Source organism: Eleutherodactylus coqui, chromosome 4 (assembly GCF_035609145.1).
Source record: "Eleutherodactylus coqui strain aEleCoq1 chromosome 4, aEleCoq1.hap1, whole genome shotgun sequence".
NCBI classification, from domain to species: domain Eukaryota; kingdom Metazoa; phylum Chordata; class Amphibia; order Anura; family Eleutherodactylidae; genus Eleutherodactylus; species Eleutherodactylus coqui.
Window position 1 is genome coordinate 243,576,543 of NC_089840.1, and position 22,370 is coordinate 243,598,912.

At 46.6% G+C, this 22,370-nt stretch overlaps 1 protein-coding gene across 1 annotated transcript in view; it reads left to right on the forward strand.

Annotated features, from left to right (window-relative positions):
- Positions 1 to 22,370, forward strand: part of LOC136626160 (alpha-2-macroglobulin-like) — a 93,564-nt gene that overhangs the window by 60,510 nt on the left and 10,684 nt on the right. The window contains exons 23-32 of the mRNA XM_066600967.1: positions 1,143 to 1,226; positions 1,347 to 1,523; positions 2,110 to 2,185; positions 4,605 to 4,761; positions 6,787 to 6,855; positions 8,219 to 8,381; positions 10,520 to 10,701; positions 20,890 to 21,105; positions 21,239 to 21,366; positions 21,866 to 21,956. Coding sequence (XP_066457064.1) covers positions 1,143 to 1,226; positions 1,347 to 1,523; positions 2,110 to 2,185; positions 4,605 to 4,761; positions 6,787 to 6,855; positions 8,219 to 8,381; positions 10,520 to 10,701; positions 20,890 to 21,105; positions 21,239 to 21,366; positions 21,866 to 21,956 — 1,343 coding nt within the window. The remainder of the gene's footprint in view (positions 1 to 1,142; positions 1,227 to 1,346; positions 1,524 to 2,109; positions 2,186 to 4,604; positions 4,762 to 6,786; positions 6,856 to 8,218; positions 8,382 to 10,519; positions 10,702 to 20,889; positions 21,106 to 21,238; positions 21,367 to 21,865; positions 21,957 to 22,370) is intronic.

Genomic DNA, 22,370 nt, shown 5'->3' on the forward strand with positions numbered 1-22,370 from the left:
GTCGCTTACTGAAGGTGCATATAAACGCCCCACATACACAATGTAATTGCATATATGCAGCATTTTATATGCACCCTTAGAAAACAATAGGGCACTATCACACGTAATATGCGGTAAAAAGAACATGCTGCATTGTATTTTGCATGCGTATTATAAAGTAAGACTGATGCATGCATATTTAGAGTGGTCAGAGAAGCTGGTGTGGCCATCGTTGTTTGTCCAGGCCCAGTGGGTCACTTTAACAGGGTTTCCCCGCGAAAACTATCAGTTTCCTCGCAAAAAACTATCACTGACCAATTCTCAAGATAGGTCATCAATAGATGATCACCGGCGACCCGCTGCTCAACATTCCTGGCGGTCAATTGATTGTTTAGACTGCTGTCAATGCAGCGTAGCCGGACGTCGTCATTAGGGTCAGAGGCAGAAGTGTCATAGAGGATGTCTCTCGCTCTGAAATCAGTGGGAGCTGAAGCCTCTCAATACACGTCTGCATCCGACCACAGAGTTAGAAGTCCCGGAAGTGTAATAAAAGCCTTCAGCTTCCATTGATTTCAGTAACAGTGAAGCCCTCTATGACACTTCCGCTTAAGACCCTGATGACGATGATCTGCTGACAGCAGGTCACGTGATCAACTGATTGTCAGGGATTCCAAGCGGCGGGTCCACAACGATCGACTACTGATGACCTATCATGAGGATGGCTCTTCATTAGTTTATGCCCAGAAAACCCATTTAACAGTTTAATTGGCTACAATTGCTACACGTTTCAGACTTGGACAACCTCCTTTGTTGGGCATATGCGTACATTTGACAGCTGCAGGGAAACCGCCTAACTGGCAATAGCTGCCTCTGGCCACAGTCAGGAATAGTCTGTATTGGTGACATAACATTTTTAATCACATAATCCGGAAGCTTTGGTGATTGACATTGAACAGGCTCGATATAGATTTTTAACAGTAAGTAATAATCAGTGAGGCTCTGTTCACATGTATACTCTTTTCTATCAGGCTTACATTGCTACATGATTATTACAATGTAATGTAATGGTGCAAGAAATAGGAACCAGATAGACTTCTCACAAGTCATTGGAGGTGTGGAGGGGCAGATGAGGATTAACATCTGTTTTATCTCAATTCCTACAGAAAACAGAGAGGCAATTCCTTTTAAGATTGATGTTCCAGAGGGACTAGTACCCGGCTCTGAACGTGCACACGTGATCATTCAGGGTGAGTAATGCTCAGTGATATACCGTATATCCTACCTGGGAAATCTCACCTTGTACAGAAATATAATACTACAGTATATTATGGTTTTCTGTGTAAATGATTTACAACATGTTTTCCCAGGTAATCTTCTGTCCAATAGTATTTTTAACATAAATGATGTCCTTGATATGCCTGATGGATGTGGAGAACAGAATGCAGCAAAGATGTCCCGATGTGTTTGCGCACTGAACTATCTTAAAGAGACAGAAAAACTGACACCTGAAATTAAAGCTAAGCTTACCGAATATTTGGTTGAAGGTTAGTGACATGATTGAAACATGATACTGTATACTTATTGCAATTGTTATTCCTCTGTTATTCTTCCTGGGAGTGTGCAAATAAATTGACAACTAGGTGTTACCATTCCCCTTGTCAACAATCAGTGCTGATGGTGTCAGACAGCGTAAAGACGCTCTACTGACAAGGCTACAGTAACAACCTGTGTTTAGTTTATTTATGTATTTCCAGGAGGAATAGCAAAATGCTTTAATACTGCCCAATCAGTGCGGACAGTATCAGTCTGTGTAGGGACACATACTATTGATAAGGAGATGGTCGCACCCCATTATCCATTTGTTCACACATTGCAGGAGGAATAACAGAAGAGTGGAAGAATGCAGAGGTCTGACAAAAGTTGTCCTAGAATAGTTATTTTAAGGGAATATAAGTATTTATTTAAAAAAAAAAACATGTTGGTGGAGCTGACAGATTGCACCAGATCGTTTTTTTCCACATTGTCCTTTTTCATTCGAACAACTTACGGTATTCTTACTAATTCTTAATGGAGAAAGTTTAGAGATGTATGCAGGGATGATTTTTCACTGTGGTCATTCTTTATTTACAGGCTACCAAAAACAGCTCACATTTAGGAATGAAAATGGATCCTACTCATGGTTTCCAGGTTCAGATGCAAATATATGGTATGTATGGTATAAAAATGCTGAGAAACCAACTACTGCATCTACCGGTAGTAAACTGACATGAGTATATCATGCATGAGTGATGAATGGTGAATACTGCACTAAGAAAGAGACTGGAAAATGGCTTTTACAGTACATTAACACAAATAAATCTACCTCTGTGTGTTTTAAGGAGTATTCTGGCCTTTAATTGATGACCTATCCCTTGAATAGGTCGTCAGTAGTTGATAGACAGGGGTCTGCAGCTCAGGACCCATTTATCAGCTGATCGTCCAGCCCGCTGTCATCAGTAGTCAGAGCTCTGGACTGCTCCTTCACTTCGTCCTCAGGACCATAGTCAGGATGGCACATCCTTTCCTGAGCAGGAAGTTTAAGTTTTTTGTTTCCAATGGGAGTGAAACTGGTGCTCCAACTTCCTTCACTGCCCACTGACGACCTGGACAATCAGTTGATCGATGGTAGTTCTCATGAGCTGCTATAATATTATGGCGCTGTTGTCAGCTCATGGCCAGGATCACAGATAGCTACAATCCCAGCTGTTTTAATCATAGATGCCGCAGTCTTTATTAATGCATCTGCTATTGTAAAGAATTTGAAAGAGGAAAGAAGTTCCCTCTGTCACCTCACCGGACCCTCCATGACACATATTGCCGGGTGTAGTGGGTTAACATGACAGCCAAGCACCTAACAATGAACCTCCAGGTCTACCGCATCTGTATGCTTATTTTATAGCCTGACTCTCAGATTTACAGTAACAGCTAGAATACACAGCAATTCTGAAGTGTTTTTTGCATATTCCACTAACTGAAAAATGCATTAAAGTTGTATTTACCGTAAAATGACACCAATAAAAACTACAACAGCTCTGTAGATGAAAATGTAACGTTATGAGTCTTTGAATGCAGTGATACAAATATAGATTACTTTAGGAAAATATTGTGCAAACATAAAGCAAAAAAACTACATAATTTTGGAATCTTTTGTAATTGTAATGTCTCACAGAAAAAAGCACCCTCCCAAAATGACGGAATTGCTATTTGTTTTTAATCCCTACCCCCACAAAATGTATAAAAGTTATACAAAACATTATATATATCCCAAAATTGTGTCATTAAAAATACCATTTATTTTGGAAAATACAAGCCCTTACAAGTTTAAATCGCCCATGCCTCCCAACTTTTGAACAAAAAAAGAGGGACAATGCTACCCGCACGTGTTGAGTTGTTACAATAAGCCAAGCCCATTTTACGTTGAGCCACGCCTTTATGTCCCTAAGTATAACCCTTACAGTAATACCCCCTCAGTGACCCCCTCACAGTAATATTGCCCTTCAGTGCCCCCCTCACAGTAATGGCACCCCACAGTGACCCCCTCACAGGACTAGTATACCTCTAAATATTGGATACCAGTTCTACATAGTGTTAATAATTACACTGCAGTTACTTCCAGTGATTTCAGGTGGCGCTTCCTCTGAATGGTGTTATGTGTTTTTCCTTTCTATCTGGGCACGGACCACCATGGAGACTTTCTCCAGCCACTACTCAACTCTGCACACTCTCCCCATCCTACCACTACCCTCAATTAACCTCTCAGTACCCCCCACCCCCATAGTACTAGTGCACCTTCCGTAGCTCCACAAAGTAATAATACCCTCTCTATGGCCTGGACTTACTAATAGTGCCCCCCACTGTGACCCCATAGTGCTCATTCTGTGGCCCCCAGAGTGCTCCTTCCTGTGGCCTTTAAAGTGCTCCCCTCTGTAGCCCTAGCTATGGTATTACACTGCCCCTTAACTACACTATAGAAACACTCTTCCTCATCCTCTGCAGTGACCGCTATACACCTCACACTCACACCAGTCACTGACAGCCCGCTACTCTATACAGGCTGACTCCTCCCCCTGGTTCCAGACACACTGTACTCACAGGACCCTGGGGAGTGGTCAGCCTGGGTATACAGCTACCCAGTGTGTGAAGTATATAGCGGTTGCTGCAAAGGCTGCAAGAGTGTTTGTGGTAGTGTGGTCTGGAGTTTGGGGCAGGACATACAGCAGACCTCCCATGACAGTGTGACAGACTCTTAAATTCAGTACTGTGTCGCAGAATCCGGGACAGTCAGGAGGCCCGAAGTCACCTCAAGTCTCAGCTTCACCCACCCAGAGAAGCTCCCCTAACTTCCCACAAACACTGATGACAACAACCCAGGGGCTGTAAAGAGCTAGATGGGTCCGGCTACTTTCTTCCAAAACGCAGCGGTTCGTCTGTTTTGTCTAACATCAGCTCTATAGAAGTGAATGGGGCAGAGCTGCAGCACCAGACAGAACTTGTGGGCAGGGGTAATACTTACTGATAAAAAAAAAATGTTGCTATGACTTTCTAATCCTGTACAAACCTTGTAAATGTGTAATGTTGTATCGCAGGCTCACAGCAATGACAGTCAGTGCTTACATTGGAGCGCAGAAGTACATATATATAAATGAGAAGCACATTCAAGAGATCTTGAATTGGCTGCAAACCCTACAAGGGTCTGATGGCTGCTTCGGAGATGTGGGAGATTACTATTATAATTGCATGGAGGTAAATATAACAGACTGCCATAATGACAGACTTTTTCCAGACACAACTCGTCTTTACACACTCTGTGCTTTACACTGCAGCCCTCCTCCTGCTCCTACCCATAATGCCACAATGAACCTCTCCGTATTATCCCCCAGAGTACTAGTGCTCCCCTCTGTGGCCCCCATTCAGTAACAGTGTGGCTCTAAGGCTGGTTTCAGATGAGTGCATGAAAACATGTCCATAAGGGCTCATGTTCACGACCATGCTTTCACCACGTATTACATGTGCGTTGCACGGAGGTGTGTTACCTTGTTAATGGAGTCAATGAAAGTCAATGGACTTTCATTGATCTACGCACACCCGCGTGTGGACACTGCGTATCAATATGCAAGAGAAATAGATTGCAGCATGCTCCATTTCTCTGCGTACATATGCAGTGTGAGCCCTATAGCTTTGTACAGGCTGCATATGATATGCAATACATTGTGTATGGGCAGCATTTTCATACGCATCCCAACTCTGAAACAGAGCGAGAAATACATTTTTAAAAAAGGGTCACACTGCATGTCTGTGTGCGTGTGATACGCGCGCGTGCGCAGTGCCAGAGGGAGCCATACACAACCTCTGCCAGCTCTCTGGCCGCAGAGCATATGTCTTCTAAATGAGTAAAACACTGCAGGGAGACCCGCAGCGTTTTACGCATTCGGCTGGGGGCATGTGCCCTAATTCGGATCCGTATTTCAGATGTGTTTCAGATGACATTACAACAGAAAGTGATCAGTATTTCAATACTATATGTTCAGATTTTGCTGCCTCCATATATTTTAATTTCGATCCATATTTGCCCAATAAAAAATTGGGAAGGGAAATCTGTGAAAAACAGATCATGCTGTGTTTTTAAATAGATGCATAGCGTTACATTGGCTTCGTATTACAGTCCGCAAAACACCAACCAAATGCGAAGCTAACATATGCTTGCTGAAAGAGGCCTCAGGCAAACATTAGTATTTCAGTCTCCCTCACTAGCTGAACTTCAGCACATATGGAGGTTTCCTGGGTAAATGTATAACAACTATAACATTACCCCCAATAACCAGCAGCATTACTGACTTTGAGGGCTTATTCACAGTGCTGTAGGAACAACTTTGCCCGGAGCGTTGTTGCGGCTGAAAGAGGGGAATCACTTCCCCTTTGCCGACAGTTCAAACTCTGCGCCGGAGTGCAGGAGTTTGAAAATTACCGCAGGAAGATAGGTGCTGCCCAATCTTCCTCGCACATAGTTTGACTGCGAAACGCAGAGATCAGTGGTTTTGTTTTGTCTCGTTATACGGCTGTGATTATCACACCCATAAAAGGGGACAAAAGCACACTAATCTGAATCCGCCCTGAGGCTGTGTTTGCACATGGTGATTTTTGTTGCAGTTTTCAATTGCAATGTAGTTTTTCAAAAACGCATGGATTTTAGTTGCTGAATCAGAGCTGTGCTAGGATCCACATAACATCAGGATAAACAGGGAATGGAAATAAGGTGTATAACCAGGCATAGTTGCTATTACATGTACAATCCTGGGGTGGGTATGCAATGGAGTGACAGGGGTATTTAGCCAAGCATCGCTGACACTTCAGACAGCTTATTGGTGGGGACTAGAGATGAGCGAGCACGCTCGGTAAGGGCAGTTACTCGAGTGAGCCTCGCTCATCTCGAGTAACTGCCTCCTACTCCGAGCGTGCTCGGGGGGGCAGCGGAGGGCGGGGGCGGCGGGGGGGGGGGGGGGGTGAGAGAGATATCTCTCTTGCTCCCTCCCGCTGCCCCCCCAAATACGCTCGGAGGAGAGGGCGGTTACTCGAGATGAGCAAGGCTCGCTCGAGTAACTACCCTTACCGAGCGTGCTCGCTCATCTCTAGTGGGGACCCTTACTAATCTGATATTGATGACCTACAGTATCTTGAGGACAGATTATCAGCTTATCCTCTGAAAACTCCTCGTAGTCTTTAAACTATAATGGCAAAACTAAACTTTGCATTTCTGAACTTTAATTTTAGGCTGGCAATGGCATCACACGCACGGCCTACATCATAATCTCTCTACTGGAAAACAAAGTTGTACACGATGTAAGTGATTTTATGCTCATTTTATTTCTCAGTGACCTTAGGAAAACCTGAACCTGTTGAAACTAAAAAATCTTGTGGAAGAAATTAAGCGTTAAATTACAAATGTGTAAACTGGTAGTAATTATCAGGCTGCACACAGGGAGAAAATATAAATAGTGATTCTACACAAATTATATGGGCAATGCATTGGGCCTATTCAATAACAAAAAATCTCCCAATTGTGCTCTGAGAGGGGATGGGTAGGTCAGACACAATACTTTTAAATAATAGTGGCTGTTTACCTCCCACTGTTTACCTCTATTCTATATAACAGGATTACAGTGGACACAAAGCTATTTATCTATTCATCTCTTACGTTAACACTGTGGTCTTCCTTGCGTCTGTCCCTGAGAAGGATCACAGCTTTACTGAGGTGACCCAATCCTAGGGACAGACGGTATTTGTGTTTTAGTCCTGAGCCCTTATTTTTTTATGGTGAAATTAATAAAAGTTATATTTTAGGGTTCTTTTCTATGAAGGGTAATTATCAGGCTGGGTTCACTACTGTGCTGCATGGCTAATTATTTCAAGGCAAAACTGCCCGGGATTTACTGTGAATTGCCATGGTCTGGCAATATAAGTATTGGCTAAAAGGTTTGTACAAATGAAACACATTTAATTTAAAGGGAACCTGTTCTCAACTATAAGCACCATAAACTTAATTATGGTTCTTATGTCTTCTGTGATGTGTAGTCCAGGGAGCCTCTTTTCTTACTCACTTGGTACCCCATTCCTGCGGTGTACCTCAGTAAAGTCAGCGCGCCTGCACACCAGCTTCACTCTTTTTTCAGGAGGCTGTGCATGCACATTCCTATTCCTGTCTATGGGAGTGCACACAGCCTTCTGAAAATAGTCCAACTGGTGTGCATGCACTAACTCCGCCACCGTACACCACAGGAACAAGAGACCAAATGAGTATGAAAAGAGGCTCTCCTGACTCCACATCAACAAAACTATAAGCTCCATGACTTAGTTTATGGTTCTTAAATTGTAGTTGCTGACAGGTTCCTTTTAAATATATTTCACCTGTAAGAATCTCACAGCTAAAACTGCAGCAATTTGCATAAAACACAGTAGTTTTATAGCGCAGGAATCGCCCATGTGGCGCAGTACTGCTGCACTTCAACCTGGCCTTAGAAACTTAGAATTTGCTGACGTGGCCCATCCATATGTTACATAAGAGACCATTTATTATAATGGCAGGTGTATCATACTACATTTCGCTGGTTTTAGAAAAAGTGATATTGATTTGCTCCATCAAATGGAACATGCTTTTTAACTGTTAGTATGTCTGTGAGAATTATGCTCTATATGTTGTGTTTAGGGAAATATGGTGGAAGATGCCCTGAAATGTCTGAAGAAATCAGCGGACAGTGTTACATCAATACACACCCAGGCTCTTCTGGCATATGCCTTCACGTTATCAGGAGACCATGATCTGAGAGAGCAGATACTGAAGAAACTGGATGAGACAGCTGTAAGGAAAGGTGAGGGGGAGAAAGACCTATATGAATGGTCGCCATATAAAACTACCGCTTTACCATAAGCCGGCTTCAATCTAAAGTGAACTGATCAGCTAAACCTATCTATCATTTTTATTTTACAGCAACCCCCTAGTCTCAGACAAAGCAAAATGGCTGCACCACTTCTCCAACTACTTGATGTACACTGTGCATTGGATGTCTAAGACATTACATGCTGCTCTGATTGGCCAGCATCGGTCACTTGAGTAGTGCATCTAGTACTAAAGTGCTAGCAATGCACAGTGTGTATCAAGTAGTTGGAGAAATGGTGCAGCCATCTTGATTTATCTGAGACCAGAGGGTTGCTTTAAAACTTAGTAGACCCCCCCCCCCCTTCCCTCTTCCCATAAAAGTTTTACTAACTGAAACTTCTGAAAAAAATAAAAATGCTCCATAATACTGTTTACTTTGCCCGTCTTCACAGAAGCTGTTATGTATGCACTTCCAGTTTTTGGCATTTCAATATCCTCCATGTCCTCCTTAAATCCTCTATGACAGCATCCAGTCACTGAATGTGCCATCTCATTAGCTATCTCGAGATCTCACATTCTGAACAAGAGTACTATTTACTGTCTTAAAGGAGATGTCCCGCGCCGAAACGGGTTTTTTTTTTTTTAAACCCCCCCCCCCCCGTTCGGCGCGAGACAACCCCGATGCAGGGGTTAAAAAAACCACCCGCACAGCGCTTACCTGAATCCCGGCGGTCCGGCGTCTTCATACTCACCTGCTGAAGATGGCCGCCGGGATCCTCTGTCTTCGTGGACCGCAGCTCTTCTGTGCGGTCCACTGCCGATTCCAGCCTCCTGATTGGCTGGAATCGGCACGTGACGGGGCGGAGCTACACGGAGCCGCTCTCTGGCACGAGCGGCTCCATAGAAGACTGCTGAAGACCCGGACTGCGCAAGCGCGGCTAATTTGGCCATCGGAGGCCAAAAATTAGTCGGCACCATGGAGACGAGGACGCTAGCAACGGAGCAGGTAAGTAAAAAACTTTTTATAACTTCTGTATGGCTCATAATTAATGCACAATGTACATTACAAAGTGCATTATTATGGCCATACAGAAGTGTATAGACCCACTTGCTGCCTCGGGACAACCCCTTTAATAAGGCACTAATCATTCAATAAGCGAGATTACTGCGTGTGTGACTAACTCCTTCGGGGGACTCAGGAGAATTAGATGGAACAGAGTTTAGTTTTTTTTGTATATGTCCCAGGTTGTACATTTTTTTTTGGGGGGGGGGGGGGGGGGAGAGGGCTACTGAAGTGTAAAATAAAAATGGTACAAATGTGTTATTCTTTAGTTTGACTCTTAATGCAGTGTGATATCATGTTGTGCCCTGCTATTAGGGAGGTTTATATATACTTTAGATTACTTTGGCTTTGTGGGGTTTAGATAAGATAACTATAGATTTTTACTGGGTAAAGATAAGATAACTTTTTACAGTGTTATGGCAATCAAGTAAGGGAGATGGAACAATACCTCTGCAGCACCACCTATTGGAAGGCAGCATTCCTGCAAATGAATGTTAGACTATTTAAACAAGCCTTTTAACAATGCCTGGGAATTAAAAGTCAAGCCAGAATCCATACACATACAGCCATTTCAGGGCATTTGCCCCTCATCAGTGTGCAGTAAGTTTCTGCCTTGGCTAATGAGAGGCTGTGATGTGTGTCAGGAATGCTATATTTTCTCCTTAGGGAGAGTACCTAGAAGGTAAGTAAGTGAGAAGACTTATAATTCCTAGTAATCGTTACAAGGCTGGTATAAAGAGTCTATCATTGACTTGCAGGAATGTTGCATTCCAATAGGTGGCACTGCAGAGGTATTGTTCCATCTCCCTTATTTGCATATTACCCAAAGGAGCATAAATGGCATTACAAGTCTCCTTACTCACTCACCTTCTAGGTGCTCTCCCTAAGGAGAAATTTTGTTTATTATGTTTGTCGCCTGTGCATGTCCACTGTTAGAAACAATCAGCACCTGCCCTGTGTGTAGCGGGATTGGCTATGAATCCTGATACATACAAACTTCAATTCTGGAGACCCAATTTGCTGTTTAGGCTACAATTGTAATATTTTCATTGTGATTCTCTTCATAGATGGAACGATGCACTGGGAAACAAACTCATACATGGAAGAAGATGTTGGGACAGCCGCTGTTGTTATTCTGGCCTTGCTTTCTGAGAAAACACGAACTGACAAGGATCTGGAAAACAGCGGGGACGTCATGCGTTGGATGGTGACACACCAAAATCCATGGGGTGGCTTCGGTTCTTCTCAGGTTACTTCATTTTTCAAATCAACTACGGATGCAAGAAATGTTAACTTACTGGGGTTTTCTGGGACTACAATACTGAGACCTATCCTCAGTCTCAGATTAGTGAGGGTCTGCCACTCGGGACCCCTGCCAGTCAGCTGTTTATAGAGGCCCAGACACACGTTCATTTGTCACATGGCACAGCAGCCTCTTCAAACAGCTGGTTGTTGGGGATCCTGCGCAGAGGACTCCCATTGATGAAATATTTATGACCTATCCTAAAGATAGATCATCAATATTGGAGTCACTGAAAACCTCTACACTTTAGTCCTATACACGCAGCAGATTTTACCACAGGTTTTATGCAGAATCCACGTGGATTTTGCGTTGAATACACAACAGATTCACCGTGAAATACACAGCAAAAAAAAAATGTCCCATTCATTTCAACGGGAATCTGCTCCATAGTTTATATGGCTTGGATTTTTAACATCCTCAGCAGCTAAATATGCAGTTCTGCAGTAGAGATTAGAGATGAGCGAACACCAAAATGTTCGGGTGTTCGTTATTCGAAACGAACTTCCCGCGATGTTCGAGGGTTCGTTTCGAATAACGAACCCCATTGAAGTCAATGGGCGACCAGAACATTTTTGTATTTCGCCGATGCTCGCTAAGGTTTTCATGTGTGAAAATCTGGGCAATTCAAGAAAGTGATGGGAACGACACAGCAACGGATAGGGCAGGCGAGGGGCTACATGTTGTGCTGCATCTCAAGTTCACAGGTCCCACTATTAAGCCAGAATACCGGCAAGAGTGGGCCCCCCCCCCTCCCAACAACTTTTACTTCTGAAAAGCCATCATTAGCATGGCATACCTTAGCTAAGCACCACACTACCTCCAACAAAGCACAATCACCGCCTGCATGACACTCCACTGCCACTTCTACTGGGTTACATGCTGCCCAACCGCCCCCCCCCCCCCACAGCGCACACCAAAGTGTCCCTGCGCAGCCTTCAGCTGCCCTCATGCCACACCACCCTCATGTCTATTTAGAAGTGCGTCTGCCATGACGAGGAACCGCAGGCACACACTGCAGAGGGTTGGCATGGCTAGGCAGCGACCCTCTTTAAAAGGGGCGGGGTGATAGCCCACAATGCTGTACAGAAGCAATGAGAAATAGAATCCTGTGCCACCGCCATCAGGAGCTGCACACGTGGGCATAGCAATGGGGAACCTATGTGCCACACACTATTCATTCTGTCAAGGTGTCTGCATGCCCCAGTTAGACCGGGCTTTTTAATTCATAGACACAGGCAGGTACAACTCCCTATTGTGAAGTCCCTGTCGACCGACAGCATGGGTGGGAGCCAGGAAGCCATCGGCGGTACATAGAAATATCCCATTGCATTGCCCAACACAGCTGAGGTAGTAATGTCGTGCGTAATACAGGTGGGCTTCGGCCCACACTGCATGCCCCAGTCAGACTGGGGTTCTTTAGAAGTGTACAGATGTAGTAAAAACTCCGTGTGCACCTACAGCATGGGTGGCTCCCTGGAACTCACCGGCGGTACATAGAAATATCCCATTGCATTGCCCAACACAGCTGAGGTAGTAATGTCGTGCGTAATACAGGTGGGCTTCGGCCCACACTGCATGCCCCAGTCAGACTGGGGTTCTTTACAAGTGGACACATGTAGGTTAAACTCCCTGTGGACCCACTGCCTGGGTGGGTGCCAGGAAGCCACCGGCGGTACATAAATATATCCCATTGCATTGCCCAACACAGCTGAGGTAGTAATGTCGTGCGTAATACAGGTGGGCTTCGGCCCACACTGCATGCCCCAGTCAGACTGGGGTTCTTTACAAGTGGACAGATGTATTAAAAACTCCGTGTGCACCTACAGCATGGGTGGCTCCCTGGAACCCACCGGCGGTACACAAAAATATCCCATTGCATTGCCCAACACAGCTGAGGTAGTAATGTCGTGCTTAATGCAGGTGGGCTTCGGCCCACACTGCATGCCCCAGTCTGACCGGGGTTCTTTAGAAGTGGACACATGTAGGTTAAACTCCCTGTGGACCCACTGCCTGGGTGGGTGCCAGGAAGCCACCGGCGGTACATAAATATATCCCATTGCATTGCCCAACACAGCTGAGGTAGTAATGTCGTGCGTAATACAGGTGGGCTTCGGCCCACACTGCATGCCCCAGTCAGACTGGGGTTCTTTAGAAGTGTACAGATGTATTAAAAACTCCGTGTGCACCTACAGCATGGGTGGCTCCCTGGAACCCACCGGCGGTACACAAAAATATCCCATTGCATTGCCCAACACAGCTGAGGTAGTAATGTCGTGCTTAATGCAGGTGGGCTTCGGCCCACACTGCATGCCCCAGTCTGACCGGGGTTCTTTAGAAGTGGACACATGTAGGTTAAACTCCCTGTGGACCCACTGCCTGGGTGGGTGCCAGGTAGCCACCGGCGGTACATAGAAATATCCCATTGCATTGCCCAACACAGCTGAGGTAGTAATGTCGTGCGTAATACAGGTGGGCTTCGGCCCACACTGCATGCCCCAGTCAGACTGGGGTTCTTTAGAAGTGTACAGATGTAGTAAAAACTCCGTGTGCACCTACAGCATGGGTGGCTCCCTGGAACCCACCGGCGGTACATAGAAATATCCCATTGCATTGCCCAACACAGCTGAGGTAACGTCAGCTGGAATGCAGGTGGGCTAAAAATTAATTTGATTACACTGTAGGCGAGGGCCCACAAAAATTGCTGTATCAACAGTACTAATGTACATCCCAAAAATTGGCCATGGCCAGCCAAGAGGGCAGGTGAAACCCATTAATCGCTTTGGTTAATGTGGCTTAAGTGGTAACTAGGCCTGGAGGCAGCCCAGTGTAACGAAAAATTGGTTCAAGTTACAGTTCCAACGCTTTTAAGCGCATTGAAACTTATAAAAATTGTTCAGAAAAATTATTTGAGTGAGCCTTGTGGCCCTAAGAAAAATTGCCCGTTCAGCGTGATTACGTGAGGTTTCAGGAGGAGGAGCAGGAGGAGGAGGAGGAATATTAGACACAGATTGATGAAGCAGAAATGTCCCCGTTTTGGATGGTGAGAGAGAACGTAGCTTCCATCCGCGGGTGCAGCCTACGTATTGCTTACGTATCGCTGCTGTCCGCTGGTGGAGAACAGAAGTCTGGGGAAATCCAGCCTTTGTTCATCTTGATGAGTGTTAGCCTGTCGGCACTGTCGGTTGACAAGAGGCTACGCTTATCTGTGATGATTCCCCCAGCCGCACTAAACACCCTCTCCGACAAGACGCTAGCCGCAGGACAAGCAAGCACCTCCAGGGCATACAGCGCTAGTTCAGGCCACGTGTCCAGCTTCGACACCCAGTAGTTGTAGGGGGCAGAGGCGTCACCGAGGATGGTCGTGCGATCGGCTACGTACTCCCTCACCATCCTTTTACAGTGCTCCCGCCGACTCAGCCTTGACTGGGGAGCGGTGACACAGTCTTGGTGGGGAGCCATAAAGCTGGCCAGGCCCTTAAAGACTGTTGCACTGCCTGGGATGTACATGCTGCTCGATCTCCGCACCTCCCCTGCTACCTTGCCCTCGGTACTGCGCCTTCTGCCACTAGCGCTGTCGGATGGGAATTTTACCATCAGCTTGTCCGCAAGGGTCCTGTGGTATAGCAACACTCTCGAACCCCTTTCCTCTTCGGGAATGAGAGTGGGCAGGTTCTCCTTATAGCGTGGGTCGAGCAGTGTGTACACCCAGTAATCCGTTGTGGCCAGAATGCGTGCAACGCGAGGGTCACGAGAAAGGCATCCTAACATGAAGTCAGCCATGTGTGCCAGGGTACCAGTACGCAACACATGGCTGTCTTCACTAGGAAGATCACTTTCAGGATCCTCCTCCTCCTCCACCTCCTCCTCAGGCCATACACGCTGAAAGGATGACAGGCAATCAGCCTGTGTACCGTCAGCAGCGGGCCAAGCTGTCTCTTCCCCCTCCTCCTCATCCTCCTCATGCTCCTCCTCCTCCTCCTGTACGCGCTGAGAAATAGACAGGAGGGTGCCCTGACTATCCAGCGGCATACTGTCTTCCCCCGCCCCCGTTTCCGAGCGCAAAGCAGCTGCCTTTATGGTTTGCAGGGAATTTCTCAAGATGCATAGCAGAGGAATGGTGACGCTAATGATTGTAGCATCGCCGCTCACCACCTGGGTAGACTCCTCAAAATTACCAAGGACATGGCAGATGTCTGCCAACCAGGCCCACTCTTCTGAAAGGAATTGAGGAGGCTGACTCCCACTGCGCCGCCCATGTTGGAGTTGGTATTCGACTATAGCTCTACGTTGTTCATAGAGCCTGGCAAACATGTGGAGCGTAGAGTTCCACCGTGTGGGCACGTCGCACAGCAGTCGGTGCACTGGCAGCTTAAAGTGATGTTGCAGGGTGCGCAGGGTGGCAGCGTCCGTGTGGGACTTGCGGAAATGTGCGCAGAGCCGGCGCGCCATTACGAGCAGGTCTGACAAGCGTGGGTAGCTTTTCAGAAAGCGCTGAACCACCAAATTAAAGACGTGGGCCAGGCATGGCACGTGCGTGAGGCTGCCGAGCTGCAGAGCCGCCACCAGGTTACGGCCGTTGTCACACACGACCATGCCCGGTTGGAGGTTCAGCGGCGCAAGCCAGCGGTCGGTCTGCTGTGTCAGACCCTGCAGCAGTTCGTGGGCCGTGTGCCTCTTATCGCCTAAGCTGAGTAGTTTCAGCACGGCCTGCTGACGCTTGCCCACCGCTGTGCTGCCACACCGCGCGACACCGACTGCTGGCGACATGCTGCTGCTAACACATCTTGATTGCGAGACAGAGGAGGAGGAGGAGGAGGAGGGTGCTTTAGTGGAGGAAGCATACACCTCCGCAGATACCACCACCGAGCTGGGGCCCGCAATTCTGGGGGTGGGTAGGACGTGAGCGGTCCCAGGCTCTGACTCTGTCCCAGCCTCCACTAAATTCACCCAATGTGCCGTCAGGGAGATGTAGTGGCCCTGCCCGCCTGTGCTTTTCCACGTGTCCGTTGTTAAGTGGACCGTGGCAGTAACCGCGTTGGTGAGGGCGCGTACAATGTTGCGGGAGACGTGGTCGTGCAGGGCTGGGACGGCACATCGGGAAAAGTAGTGGCGACTGGGAACTGAGTAGCGCGGGGCCGCCGCCTCCATGATACTTTTGAAGGACTCCGTTTCCACAACCCTATACGGCAGCATCTCAAGGCTGATGAATTTTGCTATGCGGACGGTTAACGTTTGAGCGTGCGGGTGCGTGGCGGCGTACTTGCGCTTGCGCTCCAACAGTTGCGCAAGCGACGGCTGGACGGTGCGCTGAACTACACTGCTGGATGGGGCCGAGGACAGCGGAGATGAGGGTGTGGGTGCAGGCCATGAGGCGGTAGTGCCTGTGTCCTGAGAGGGGGGTTGCATCTCAGTGGCAGGTTGGGGCACAGGGGGAGAGGCAGGGGTGCAAACCGGAGGCGCTGAACGGCCTTCGTCCCACCTTGTGGGGTGCTTGGCCATCATATGTCTGCGCATGGTGGTGGTGGTGAGGCTGTTGGTGTTGGCTCCCCGGCTGAGCTTTGCGCGACAAAGGTTGCACACCACTGTTCGTCGGTCGTCAGGCGTCTCTGTGAAAAACTGCCAGACCTTAGAGCACCTCGGCCTCTGCAGGGTGGCATGGCGCGAGGGGGCGCTTTGGGAAACAGTTGGTGGATTATTCGGTCTGGCCCTGCCTCTACCCCTGGCCACCGCACTGCCTCTTGCAACCTGCCCTGCTGATGCCCTTGACTCCCCCTCTGAAGACCTGTCCTCCTGAGTAAGCGTTGCACACCAGGTGGGGTCAGTCACCTCATCGTCCTGCTGCTCTTCCTCCGAATCCTCTGTGCGCTGCTCCCTCGGACTTACTGCCCTTACTACTACCTCACTGCAAGACAACTGTGTCTGATCGTCATCGTCCTCCTCACCCACAGAAAGTTGTTGAGACAGTTGGCGGAAGTCCCCAGCCTCTTCCCTCGGACCCCGGGAACTTTCGAATGGTTGGGCATCAGTGACGATAAACTCCTCTGGTGGGAGAGGAACCGCTGCTGCCCAATCTAAGCAGGGGCCCGAGAACAGTTCCTGGGAGTGTTCCCGCTCCTGAGCAGGTGTCATTGTAGTGGAGTGAGGAGGCTGGGTGGAAGGAGGAGCAGCAGACAGAGGATTCGGATTTGCAGCAGTGGACGGCGCAGAACTGCGGGTTGACGATAGGTTGCTCGAAGCACTTTCTGCCATCCAGGACAGGACCTGCTCACACTGCTCATTTTCTAATAACCGTCTCCCGCGTGGACCCATTAATTGGGCGATGAATGTGGGGACGCCAGAAACGTGCCTCTCTCCTAATCGCGCAGCAGTCGGCTGCGACACACCTGGATCAGGAGCTCGGCCTGTGCCCACACCCTGACTTGGCCCTCCGCGTCCTCGGCCGCGTCCTCGTCCTCTAGGCCTACCCCTACCCCTCAGCATGCTGTATTACCAGTGATTTGATTTCACAGGCAGGAAATAAATTGGCGCAAGACTGCAGCCAAATATAATTTTTTCCGTTTTTTGAAAACGAAAGGCCCCACTGCCTCTAGTGAATGAATAATCTAAGTTTAATAACTGTGCTGTGTCCCTGCTAATGTGTCACAGAACGTGAGGGTAGCAGAGTTATTAACTCTGGCAGAGCAGGTATTTTTTTTCCCAATTAAGGAAAGCAAATGGCGAAGCCAGGAGTAAAACGTAGCTGGGTGCGTCTGATTTTTAAACGTTGCACACGCAGCCGACACGTGTCCACCGCCCTTAGGACGGACAGAGGCAGGACAAATAGAATTATTTTCAGTTTTTTTCCACCAAAAGGCAGCACTGCGTATATTCAATGAACATGAGAAGTTTAATAACTGTGCTGTGTCCCTGCTAATGTGTCACAGAACGTGAGGGTAGCAGAGTTATTAACTCTGGCAGAGCAGGTATTTTTTTTCCCAATTAAGGAAAGCAAATGGCGAAGCCAGGAGTAAATTGCAGCTGGGTGCGTCTGATTTTTAAACGTTGCACACGCAGCCGACACGTGTCCACCGCCCTTAGGACGGACAGCGGCAGGACAAATAGAATTATTTTCAGTTTTTTTCCACCAAAAGGCAGCACTGCGTATATTCAATGAATAATAACTGTGTTGTGGCCCTGCCTACACAATTCTTTCCCTGCAGTATCAATGGAGGGTGCAATGCTCTGCAGAGGCGATTTTGAGAAGAAAAAAAAAATGCAGCACAGCTAACAGCAGCCAGCACAGTACTGCACACGGTTAAATATGGCCCTAGAAAGGACCGTTGAGGTTCTTGAAGGCTACACTCACTCCTAACACTCTCCCTGCCTATGCAGCACTTCTGTCCCTAATGCCGGGTGCAACGCTCTGCAGAGGCGATTTTGAGAAAAAAAATAATTGCCACTGCTAACAGCAGCCAACACACAGCTATCAGTGGCCCTAATAAGGACCTTTGGGGGGTCTTGAAGCCTACACTAACTACCAATTCTTTCCCTACAGCAGCTCCGGTACAAACAGCACTGTCCCTCATCTAACTCACACGGCATCTGAGGCGAGCCGCGGGAGGGGCCGACTTTTATATTCGGCGGACACCTGATCACCCCAGCCACTCACAGCAGGGGGGTGGTATAGGGCTGGAACAACACAGGGGGAAGTTGTAATGCCTTCCCTGTCTTTCAATTGGCCAGAAAAGCGCGCTAACGTCTCAGGGAAGGAAGTGAAAGTAACCCGAACACCGCATGGTGTTCGTTACGAATAACGAACATCCCGAACACCCTAATATTCGCACGAATATCAAGCTCGGACGAACACGTTTGCTCATCTCTAGTAGAGATCCACACAGATTACACAGCAGTTCCTCATCAGATTTTTCTGACATGGATTGTGCAAATGTGCATATACCTTTAGTGCATTGAAAGCTCAATTACAGCAACCTAACTTGGCTTGTTAAATGGCAATTTAAAGTTTGCAGCTACTGTGAATTTAAAGGGGTTGTACCAAAATTAAAAGTTATTCCCTTTTTACAGAATAGGGGATAACTTGCTGATCAGTTATAGCCTCACCAGTTGGCCCCTGAAAGTGAATGGAGTACTAGTGCGCTCATGTGACCAGTGCTCCATACAGCCTTCTTCTCACTGTGGGGAAGGAGGGGGGGGGGGGGGGTAGTGCAGTAACCTTGCAGTGAGAAGGACGGGGTGCAACAGTGAGACTCCAACTGATCAGCAAGTTATCCCCTATCTTGTGGATGGTAGATAACCTGTAATCTTGGTACAACCCTTTTGAATGCAGTAAGGGTAGGTTACCAGGTGGCAAATTTGCTGTGAATTTTGGTGCGGATTTGCAGCAGATTTTTCCACTATAGAAAATCCACAGCAATTCTGCCACATAAGAACATACCCTAAGGGTGTAATCAAATGGCAAGAATTCTGTCCAAGATGGGTCGAACACACATGCAAAAATCATAGAATCATAGAATGGTAGATTTGGAAGGGACCTCCAGGACCATCTGGTCCAACCTCCTGCTCAGTGCAGGATCACTAAGTCATCCCAGAAAGATATTTGTTCTGCCTTGAATGGGTTCATTGCTGCATATCCTAATTTTGCATAAATCTCACACGAGAATAGGACAGTTTAATGTGTGGTGTCCCACACATCGTACAGCAGACGAGTGTCTGTGTGCTGTGTTATGCAAGTTGCATCTGAGAGCAGGATACTGAAGCAGTCTGGACAATGTGACTACAGAGGACTAAAAGATGTTAGAAACAGTTATTAGCTCCCATTTTCTGCCCAGTCCAAAGTGCTGAACAGAACTCCCTGAACCTTCCCAACTTGACCCGACATGACACAAAGTGGTGAATTCACCCCAAGAAGGGCAACCCCACTTCTTGCACATGGTCTAATGTCAGAGGGGAGCTAAGAAATAAGACCAGAGAACTGGACCAAGAAACTGGACCAGAGACTACAAAAGGACTGGGCGCAGAGGGTAGAACACTGACAACTGACAGTTATGCTGAGAGTCCTGACAGGGCCAGAATTCTTGGAGTATAACTGGCACCTGCAGCAAGCAGAAGCTGGTTTATATAAGAAAGTTACTGACTGGTTGTCAATCATCCCAGCTAGCCCATCAGCTAAACTGCAGCTAGGAGAGGTTTAACTCTCGATATTCAGGACTGAATGAAACATGAATATGTTGGCAGGCACATCATGTGATCTGAAATAGACATTGTGATGTCACCCAGGGATCGCGGTGACACACCAGTTAGGGAAGCCCCATTATCTTTTGACAAACTTTACATGAGATGGCTTATTACTGTATTTTGTGTGGATCACATATAGAAAGACAAAATAAATGTAATTCTTGCAATCTTTGCCAGTAACTAAATGTGGTCAGGCACATTATATAACGGTTGGCCTTGCAAGCATTCGGCCAACAGTTATTTCTTCCAACATCAACATATACACACAAACTTGGCTTGGGCTAGAATGCATGTTTATTAGAAGAGGGAATAAAACTACTCTGGTATAGTTTATGACACATGGGAAGAAAGGATGACATGTCTGATCCTTCTTTTCCCCAAGATCTGCCATCAAGGGAGAGTCACGTGGCCCCCATATATATTATGTTCAATGGCCAATCCCACCAACATCAGTGGGTTCAGATAAGTTTCATCTACTGCATTTGTGCACATTAAGGGCTTCTTCACATGGGTATATGCGCAACAACGCTGGTCGCTACAGAGTGTAGTTACACATTAGCAAGGTAAAAATATTTTTTTTACCTTTCAAACTACATGCTATTCCGCGTGTTCAAATAATAGGGCATGACCTATCTTCCTGCTTTATCTATCTCGCATGTAGTAATAACTATGTGTGAGAAAGAGAGGGCAAGTTCTATCTTTACTCGGGCATAGTATTAACGCTCAAGAATCTCGATAGCAGAAACAAAACCATTAAATACAATAGTTTTTTGTTTCATGGCATTATGCAGCCGTGATTTTCACGCCTGCATGATGTGACAAAATCACGCCCGTCTCTTTAAGCCCTAAGTTCCTGAAGAAATTATGTTTCAAATTTTTGTTATTTTGTTGTTGGCTCTGTAGGACACAACAGTTGCTCTTCATGCCATGGCTGAATACGCCAAAGCCATCAAGCACAAGGAGGGAGATGCAACAGTGACAATTTCCTCAAATTCTGGCTTCCAAAAGACAGTTCATGTGGACAAGGACAACAATCTTCTTGTACAAACTGTTGACCTTCCAGAAATCCCTGGAGAATATACCATGAAAGCTACAGGTGATGGCTTCGTCTACGCACAGGTAAAATAGCTAATGAGTTTTCTTTCAAAACTAAGATACATATTACTTGCTGAACCATGAAATCATATTGTTAGAATCTGATCCTTTTCACCGAAAATGTTTGATTCTTCATACTTTATCCTTTTGTTCGCAGTCGCATATACATTACAATGCTCTACCTGACCCCACGGAAAAAGGACAGTTTTCCTTCAATATAAGCACTGAGCCATCTACCTGCTCCCGTGTATCTCAGCAAAGGTTTATTGTGCATATGGATGTCAAGTGAGTTCATAGATGCCAGGAATTTATAAACGCCCATAAAAATATTAGGTTAGGGTCCCACGTTTCGGTAAAGTGTATGTGATCGAAATCCTGCTCCTCTGCATTGGCTAATGATCTGGAAGATTTTGCTACTTAAAGGGCAATATTACTGGCCAAATATTCTGGCCGTTAGTGGAATTACTAATTAGTTTCAAATGCCACACTAAATGCTGTAAAAAAGCCACCTGTGTGAGAGTGGCCTAATTGTGTAGATGGCTGCTATGCAGTACTAAAATTCCCCTGCAACAACCACAACTACCTCACAGGTCATCAGGGCGGATTTCCATTTATAGGGGTTGTCCTACTAAGATGGACCCTTTAATCTGCAAATCTCCAAAGTATCTTGTGCAAAATTAAGAAAATGTTATCTTGTAATCCTAGAGGACTCTGGGACTGTTTTTGTTCCAGTCTTATTATTTGGTCCTTTTCCCCTAATCTTTCTTTTTGATTTCTATTTTAGATATTCAGGAAAACGAGAAGAGACTAATATGGCTATAATTGAAGTGGATCATGTGTCTGGATATGTTCCAGATAAGGACACTGTGGAAAAGGTAACAAATAAGAAGACTAATGTCCAATAGTTAAAGGGGTTTTCCAGGACTTAAAAAAGAGTAAAATGGCCTAAAATGAATGAAAATTGAATACTCACCAATCCCAAACACTCCGCATCCAGCCCTGCTGCCCAGGTGGCTGTCACACGGATCCTGGAAGAAGCGTCAGGTGGCCACATGCTGTTCATTGTGCACATCACCTCGCAGTCACTCATAGACTTCAGCAGCTATGGAAGAATCACCACTGAAGGCTGTGAGCAGCTGAGCAGTCATGTGCACAATGTATGGCAGGTGACCATCTGGCTTTTCTTCCGGGTTTCATGCAATGGGTGTCAAGTGCTGGACGGGAGCAAAATAATAGGTGAGCATTCAATATTTATTCATATTAAGCACTTTTAACTTTTTTTAAGCCAC